General features: G+C 42.8%; 1 protein-coding gene across 1 annotated transcript in view; it reads right to left on the bottom strand.

The window, feature by feature from the left end:
* Positions 1-1,732: 1,732 nt before the first annotated feature.
* The window catches only part of adamtsl4 (ADAMTS-like 4), a 33,437-nt gene continuing 25,990 nt past the window's right edge, over positions 1,733-9,179 (bottom strand). Inside the window, exons 6-17 of the mRNA XM_005936129.3 lie at positions 8,957-9,096; positions 8,294-8,498; positions 7,677-7,861; positions 5,529-5,694; positions 4,740-5,006; positions 4,464-4,593; positions 3,866-4,070; positions 3,452-3,625; positions 3,032-3,211; positions 2,716-2,895; positions 2,470-2,617; positions 1,733-2,387 (exon numbers count right to left, since the gene is read on the bottom strand). Of these exons, the coding sequence (XP_005936191.1) occupies positions 2,257-2,387; positions 2,470-2,617; positions 2,716-2,895; positions 3,032-3,211; positions 3,452-3,625; positions 3,866-4,070; positions 4,464-4,593; positions 4,740-5,006; positions 5,529-5,694; positions 7,677-7,861; positions 8,294-8,498; positions 8,957-9,096 (2,111 nt within the window). The 3' untranslated portion in view covers positions 1,733-2,256. The remainder of the gene's footprint in view (positions 2,388-2,469; positions 2,618-2,715; positions 2,896-3,031; positions 3,212-3,451; positions 3,626-3,865; positions 4,071-4,463; positions 4,594-4,739; positions 5,007-5,528; positions 5,695-7,676; positions 7,862-8,293; positions 8,499-8,956; positions 9,097-9,179) is intronic.

The following is a 9,179-nucleotide window of genomic DNA, read 5'->3' as shown; positions in this document are numbered from 1 at the left end:
CACACACACACACACACACACACACACACACACACACACACACACACACACACGTACATCTGCAATTTAAGAGCAAAAACATTGATTCTTTCTTCAAATGCAACAAAATAAAATAGTTATGTGACAGTTAGATGTGAATAAATGGATTCTATAACAACACTTCTGATAACTCTACTCAGTTATAAACATAAGCACCGACTATCTTCAGAGAAATTATAGACATTAAAACATATCTCACAAATATACAGACTCCCCACCCTTGACTGGGTGTCAGTATATGTCAGAGTGGGAGGTGAAAAAGAAAATGGGAGCAAATTAAAAACAATCAAGGCCAGAGAAAGAGCATTAAACAGTACACACACACACATATACAGAGGCTGCCACTTCGATATGCATGATTTATGTTTCAGGTCAAAGCAGGATCATTGCCAATCATATCTAGAAGCCTACATGTAAGAAAGCAACTTTTTCAGTCCCCTTAAGGTTTCCTATTATGACTTCACCTGATTTCACTAGACAGATTCAACATTCCCTCCCAAAAAGGTAATGACATAAAGATATTTTTAATAGCTTAATCATAACAATTGCAAAATCAATCATTTAGTAATTATTATTGGTTAAAGGCCACCTTCTGTATTGTCTATTAAACGTATATGATCACTGGCTTTTGTTCAGCAAGATTATGCAGAAACTATGAAGCTGACTTTATGATATTGTTAAGAACTTGTCAAATTTTGGGGAGAATTTAGGTCACTTTATTTATAACTGTTAAAAATAAAGAAATCAGTTGACAGAGGATGCACACTCTGAATGTCCTTCTGGTTTGTACCGAAAGGAAATGTCATGAAAAGTACAAAACCACCAATGACTGACCAAAGAAAGCAGCAAATGCTAAAATGGATGCTAATATTATACATAGCTAACAAATAATTAAAAAAACAGATTAATTCAGTCAAAACCCTGAGGCTTCAGAATGGTCTAAACATTGATTTAAGGCAGATTTTTTACTCTCTGCTCTGTATGAGGTCATTGGAAGGAGATATCCTTAATATGTTCATTGTAGGCACACAGCAGGTGAAGTCCCACCCACCTGCTGTTCATGCTTGTGTTTGCACGCGGCAGCCAATCAGAAGAATGTTGGCTTAAAGGGAGAGTGGAGCGAAACCAGCGGGCTGAAGCTGGTCCTTTAGGACTGTCAGCGTCCTACTGTCAACACTACTCTTGCTTAAGTAATGCCCTGCTGTTTATATTTTAGTGGCAAGTTAAGGTTTACATGATATCTTGAGTATGCCTAATGCATAGTTGGGAAGTGAGACTAACAATGTGATATGATACGCTTGGTTCTTGGTCAAGAAGACAATTCTACAGCAACAGCTGTCCTGTCAGTTTGTTCTTTGATATATATTTATAAAATTAAAAAAACAAACAAAGAAACAAAAAAAAAACATTTGCAATTACAAATCTTTATAGCTAGGTTTGAATTTAAACAAAAATTTCTTTGTGGGCAACCTTTGTTGTGACTGTCCCATGTCAGCTGACCTTCTTGTTCGGGAAGAGTCTCATCTCTGTCTTCCCACCCTGTTATATTTGGTCACTAACTCTTATGCCCACCCCAATCCTTTGGTTCATCTGTCCAAATACTGAGAGGACACTTGAGGAAATATTTTTGGCAAAGAGAAAAAAATAGATAAAATATGTAAATAAAATCCTTCTAGTCTGGGAGGGTTTTTTCCACTGTAGCTCAGTGGGGCACTTGATAACAGATCTATTCCAGTAGATCTTAGCACACATGGTAATCATTCGTTTAGCACGTAATTAGTGGTATGCATGTCTGCTTGAAGATCCCGTAGATTAGGAGGAATCTTTAAATTGTTAAATTTGCTGCTGAAACACAGCTGTGTCCTCCTTTCTTTACAACCTGTAAGTCACAGAAATGAGTCTCCGAGAGTGAAAATAAGGACAATGAAATTCAATTAAACTGTGTGTGGGAAATCAGCAAACTGTTAAAGCTAACACACATAGTATATTGAAGCAAACTCAGAGGAAGGTGCAGGTTTAAGCGACTGGTACTGATAAGAGGAACTTTCACAGTGTTTTATGTTAAGATTTAGGACAAAAAAGCTAAATGTCATCCAAACGCCTTCACGTGTCTACTCTGGGCTGCTCATTTCTACAGACTTGTCATTTCTGGAGTGATTAGCCCTTTTGACCTAATCCTCCACTACTTGCGCACAGGGGCTGTCTGCCATTGGCCGGTCAGTGTCTCTTGGCACGCTGAGCACTCTGAACACAGGAGGCACAGCAGACTTTCTTGTAGTAGGTGTAGACGCAGAGTCTGGCTTGCACCACCAACTCACACTGTTGACGTACGTCTCTGCAGTTTTCATCTGTGAGCAGACAGAAGGACAGAGAGGTTGGCAGGGAGATCAAAACACACTTGATGACAGTTTTGTTGACACACGCACCGACCTGAGACTTGTGGGCTGCAGGGTATTGTGTTGCAGATTTGTTCCTGGACTGGTTTGGTGCTGGAGTCGCATTCATGGCTGTGCTTCTTCTCTGGTGTTAGACATCGAACTTCCCTCATCTGTAAGCCCTTTCCACAAGACTTTGAGCACTGAGAACAAAAACGCAGGCAGGCCAACAGTATAAATATAATTTCCACAAATCTCTGATTTTTAAAAAATATCTCTTCATTGTCCTTTCATCTCTCACCGCGCTCCACTCTGTGGTGAACCACTGTGCCTGACATGCTCCCATCTTGCACTGCTGGACTGATGCAGGCTTGTCCAGCTTAGCGCACTCAGCGTCTGGAACAACAGTAAAATCGTTCCCCATCTTCTGGACACAAATGATGTCTCGTCGCTGAGTTCCATCCCCGCATGGGACGTTACACTGGAAAAAAGACCACAATTCAGTGACATACCCAACCCTAATCAAGAATAAAGCAGCTATAGGACACAAAACACCCAAACTGTTGTGAGATCCAAATTCACAACACAAAATAAGTCTTTAGACACCACTCTCCTACCTGTGTCCAGGGGCTGCTATACCACATAGCTACTGGCACACAGGGGCCTCCGTTACATGCCTTCATCTCTGCTGGTTTGTCCCCAACACAGTCTCCTCCTTCTCCACCCTCTCTGACTCCTCCTCTGGTCAGACACACCACTTCTCTCTTTTGCACCCCAGGGCCACACTGCGCTGAACACTGAGCACACAAAGTCAGGGAACATGTTGAGGACCGATGCTAAATGTATGTTTTATTCTTTTGTTGCTGTGAGTACATAAGTAAAATTCATTTATATAGCACCTTTTAAGATAAGAATCTAATACAAGGTGCTTTATAAGGATATTAAAAATACTGCCTGTCTAAATAGATGTGTTTTCAACTGTTTTTTTTTTAAAGCTGAAAAGTTTTTGAAAGCTGAAATGCGTGTGCATTACTTACAGTCTTTAACCAGTCTGTAAAGTACCAGTTGGTCACACAGGGACCCATGTTGCACTCCTCACTTCCCTGTGGACGGGCCCTGGAGCTGCACTCCTTCTCGTTCACCACGTCACCTTGATCGCTGACACAGCGCACACTCCTTGTTCTCTTCCCTACTCCGCAGTCCACCGAGCACTGAGGCAGAAACAGGACAAACATGAGAATATGCAGACAAACCACGAAACAAATCTTCTTTTTCTTCCCAATTATATCTTTTTTTGTAGTATTAATTATAGCTTTTTGAAATGAATGATAGTGTCTTGTTGAGACACTATACTATACAAGTGTCCCGCTTGCTGACAATGTGAGAGGGTCTGTTGTTTCCAGACAAGAACAGAGGCTGTTGCTAGCTGCATACATGTGTTGTGGACTCACCTGGCTCCAGTTAGAGCTGACCTCCCAGTGGGAGCAGAGGCGGAGCTGGCAGGGCTGTGTCAGCACTGGCTGGGTGAGGTCGGCGCAGCGCTGGGGGTGAACCATGGTGGAGCGATCGCCAAAGCTCTGCCTGCACTGAAGCTGCCTCTGCTGGACACCCGGGCCGCAGGATACACTGCACTCCGACCACGAACTTGCCTCCCAGCTGTGACAGAGGAGACAGGATCCACTTAAAAACATTTACAAGTCATTCAAGCAAAGAGACTTTTGTAAGCAGTTAGTTTCCATTCATAATTATGTTATACAGTTTGTGGAATTATCTTTAATTCTTCACAGTAACTCTTAAGCATGGCACAAAATACAGCCAACCCAAACAAATTAACTGCCATGTAGCTACTACTACTTTTTGTATGCAAAAATATGCATAAAATGTCCCTATGTTCAATTAAAATAAAAAATCTATGCTTTCAAGCCAAGATAAATGAATATCATTTTAAAAATAAGCTGTTAAATAAGATTCAATGTATGAAAAATGCAATATAGAAATTAATTTTCTATATAACCTGTATATGAATAAGTTCATGTATAGGTTGCTCACAATGGAGGGCAGGGGTGTGTGTTACAAGGCTCCTCCTCAGGAACAGGTTTGGCTGCAGAGTCACACTTGCTCTCTGAGACCTCCTCGTCTGTATCACGGCTCACACATACGATGAGTCTATTCTGAGTACCTTAAGAGAGAGAAAGAGATGGACAGATTTTTGTACTTGCTTCCAACAACCAGAGGAGGGAGACACCACCTCATCCAAAGTAATTAAGCAGATGAGAGAATTTTTGGGGTGTAACACATATGAAGTCCCACAATCAGAAGTCTTACCTTTGCCACAGGATGCAGAACACTCGGTGAGGCCACCTCTCTTCCACACAAATGGCGGCAGGGTGTCCAGTGGCAGGTCGGTGCGAGGGGGGATCCGAGCATTCCTATTGGGCGCAGATCCTCGTGGGCGTGACCGCTCAGGTGTCCACTGGTTCGAAGTTGGGAGTGAAAACACAGAGGAGGAGGACGAGGAGGAGGAAGGGTAAGAATGGACTGAATTGGGAGGAGGAGCAGGAACAGGGTCTTCAACTGAGACGGTGAGAGGACCTGTGAGAGAATGCCAACAAAGATGGACATTAAAGCTCAAATATAAAGGAGAACATGACTGGGAAACACACAAGAGGAGTTATTAAGAGCGGCGAAAGTCGAAAAACATGTTGAAATGATGGAAATAAGATGAAAACATTAATGATGTCATGACGAGGTCAGCATCTCATGACAGCCAACATATGGATCAGATAGCCTCCCATCTAGGTCATCTACGCACACAAATACACACAAACACACACAAACACACTCGTGAAATAATCCCTCCCATTTGGCCCACAACCACACCCATCATAAACCATAAAGACGTCAGTCATTCTCCCAGAATCTGCATTACAGTGATGTTTCCTTTAGTAACTTGGAAAGAATGAGTCTGGAGAGCTCCACATTGACACGGTTCAGCTATGTGCTGCACATGACTGCTGGGAAAGCTGCCATCTAGGCTACTGTACACAGCATAGAGAAAATATGGTTGTCAAACAGAAGAGAGGAGGTCAGAAAGCCGGGGTGTCATAGACTTACTGCGAAGGGGTGCCCTCGCTGGCTCTCGCTCCCTTGGTCTCTCCCTGGGTGCCTCTCTGGGCGTCTCCCGCTCTCTCTCCATTAGCCTCTCGGTCTCTCCCTCTTTTTTCTCAACCGGAATGTAATACTCATAGTCAATGCCTGGGTTGTCCTTGTGGAAGATTATCTAAAGAGCAAAACGGAGCCAAAGAAGAGGGTGAAAAAAAAATGCCTGAAAATCGCATTATTGATTCCCACAGAGAAATGTTCTTGTTACAGGTCAGAGGTCAGAATGAACTGGCAGGAGCTTGATATCATGCTCAAGAACCCACCCCCTACATAATCCTACAGTCTTATATATGAGATATACAACCCGTTGTCAAGGTCATTTAGACTTAATCAGCAGGGGTCTCATTTCAAAAACATTTTGATCTGCTATACTTTGCAACTGATCCTGAGGGCCTTCAGTCACTGCTTTAGTTTGGCGGCGTCACATCTGCTTGCAGAGTGAAATTCATCTGGAAGTGCTACGAGTCAAAATATGCTTTTTTAAAAAAAAACAACAAAACTAACTCTGACACCTAATTCCTAGAAGGATGATTTAGAGATTAACTGAAAAGTTCAGATTTAAATATATAGCTGCTGTATCACCATTAATACACCCACGTCATTTAACCTTTTGGTGTTTTATCTGTGTTAAACAAACAAGATCTAAATGTCTGAGTTTTAGGGGTGCGAGACATTTGATTTGGCTGCTTTTGAAAAGAGTCAGAGCTGTTTCCCCTAGCTTTCAGTCTCCGTGCTAGAGTATGCTTTGCTGTCTAGTTGCTCAGTTGGCTCTAGTTGGCTTTTCCTTAACCCCCTCATTCAAGAGCACAGGATTCATTCACAAAATACTAAATTACCACCTGGGTCCTAAAGTCAAACAGCTGGCCTTGTGATGGAAACTCGAGTGCTGTCAGAGGCATTTCTGGGATTTTTTTTTTTACAATGAGGTGGCAGGAAATATGAAGTTAAAAATGTAAGGTAAGTTTTCATGCTCATGTGCAGGGCCTTAATAAAGATGTGTTACATGGAAAGGGAGCTCTCTGTGACTGTAAAACATTTAATATTGAATAGCTATTTAACAAATGGTGAAACAAACATTTAGACCTATTACTTAGGTAAGTATTGCTTATTTAAATATAAGTATTATACAAAATTAAATGTATCGTATTATTGGATTACAATTACTGGATTATAATCAGTCATGCACTTACCTTAATTTTGTAAAAGCAGATGATTTAATGACTTTATTAATTCTGTGTAACATTATCTATAATAATATAGCACAATATAGAAAACATGGAGTGGTTTCAGTGCCACTCCATGCCCTCCCTTCGGACAGGTCCCTCAGTGCCTTACTGCCTAAGACACCACTGACTATTTTTTCCTAATATTGGAAGGTGTATTTAAAACAGGGATACAACCTGTGACTTAAAAAAAAGAGGAAATTTGGGGCCTTTCTCCCCCTCTACTTGGAGTGCCCTTGTGAGTGAAGGAAAAAAAAAAGTTCCTGGAGTGAGGCATTTTAGTTTGTGGTCTGTGTGTTAAGTCAAATCTACAGGGTGTGCCAAAAAGTTGATTTATTTATATATTTATTTTGCAACACTGGCAAGGATCTAGAGGGAGCATATATTCTTAATCCATCTAACAAGCATGCAATGAGCTACACGGCATCACAGTGCCGCTGCCATGGTGACAGCGTTTTAATCTTTTTATATCTTACTTTTTGTATCCCGCTAAACCTTAAAAATGCTGGTGATTCTTGGGGAGATCAAACCAGAGCTATTTTCTTTACCTCCTCTGATCCTGATGTTACTGGATGTGAAGCTACACATGACTCCTGATCTTTAATAAGATTTTAGCCCGAGGTTAGCGCTGTTATTATTAAGCCTTGGATAGTTTCAGGTGGCTCAGGATAAGCTTTAGTATATCCTTCTTTATCCTGCCACAATACTAAAATAATTCCGTCTCCTTGGGGGATCTTGACACAGAGCAGAAGAACACAGCTTCGGGCACAAAACAGTGACATGAAGATATATTAGAGAAATATTCTGTACGTATACATGTTTCTCTGAGTAAATCGTAAATTTGTAGTGCTGGTCCATGTGTGCTTTCAGAACTTACATATAGCTGTAGCTGTGTCTTTGTGGGTCCTGGTGCCCAGAGGGACTCGCCCTTTGCTTCCTCCCCCTCCGCCTGTGCTCTAGGCCTGGTGTAGGTGAAGGTAGTGCCCCCTGCTTGATACTCCCCTGGGGGGTCCACAGCCCAACGTCCGTTCACCACGGAAGCTCCTGTTCCACTCCTCATGGCTGGAAAAAGGGAGGAGGGAGTGGGAATGTCAGAAGAACTGGGGTGAATTTTTCTTTTCTTATTAGGACCTTGTTTAGTCTGGTGACTTCTTAGAAAATCCCCCCATATGCTCAAACACATTCCCAAAAAAGACAAACACAGACCCTGGAGTGCTGTGTGGTGAACAAACAGGAGGCTGACAAGAAACACACGCACACACAGAAATCTACACACTTGACTGATTCTTTATGAGCTCTAACAATGCTAGCTTAGAGTCTGTGAGGCCACAAAAATCTCAGGTCTCAGTCAAAGCCAGCACACACACGATCACGGGCCAAATCTCATTCGCAAATCTGCACTATCCTCGCCAGTTTTTCACTTTTACTGGAGCTGTAGGCCAGCATTATTCAAGAAACCCTAAACCGAATGTGTGCGTGTGCAACTCAGCTTACCCAGGTAGTTAGGGCTCGCTCGTCTCTCGGTGATGTTGATGAATGTGGCTCCGGGTGGGATGTCCAGGATCTTGTGGTAACCAAGAGGAACCGTGGTATTGTGGAAGCTTCCCGTCACCTTTCGACAGGATGTTTCCCGCCCACCACACACTCCACATTTGTCAATCACAGAGCCGGAGCCCAGCACCCCGTCACAGCCCTCCGTCTGACAGGAGAAGGAGTTGAAAAGATGTGAGTGATGGGTCGGACAATGAAGGAAATGTGGCTGGGAAACAATTGAGATGTTAGAGAAGGGGTGGGGATGGAGAAAAACGGGTCCAATCTTGTTGACATTTCGCATCCATTGCCAGTGTTTATTTCAACGTTGCTTATTTAAATTGGTAACTGATGCTCGCTAGATTCCTGCCAGGAGCAGAAGGGTGGAACGAGGGTAAAATCAGAGAGTGAGAGTGCAAATGAGAGAAAGAGGGAAAGATGCAAAGAAAAGAGGCCCCGAGAAGGGCCGTAAAAAGAGCCTGACTCTGAATGCCAGTTTAAATCAGCTTCCAGACGTGAGACTGAGACAGCCAGATTCTGGGCTTTGTCAACCTCTTCGAGACAGGAGACACTTGGACTCAGACACGTGAAACAAGAAATCTCGCACACACATTTGAAACCACTCACCAGACATTGTCCTTCCACACACACATCATTGGTGCTAACATTGAAGCAGGGCGTCCCGTCTCTGACACGCTCTGACTGACGGACGTAGAAACGATAGCCAGCGGGTCTGCAGGTCAGCTCGCACTGCTTGTCTGCCCCAACTGTAACACAGAAACACAGGGCAGCAGGGTCACTAGACAGCATGTATGTTTTTCTTAACTCTGTGTGTGTGTGTGTGTGTGTG

The sequence above is a fragment of the Haplochromis burtoni genome, unplaced genomic scaffold (assembly GCF_018398535.1).
Source record: "Haplochromis burtoni strain Fernald_Lab_line unplaced genomic scaffold, NCSU_Asbu1 Contig_204, whole genome shotgun sequence".
NCBI classification, from domain to species: Eukaryota; Metazoa; Chordata; class Actinopteri; order Cichliformes; family Cichlidae; genus Haplochromis; species Haplochromis burtoni.
Note: the sequence above shows the minus strand (reverse complement) of the source record. Positions and strands in the feature narration are given on the sequence as shown.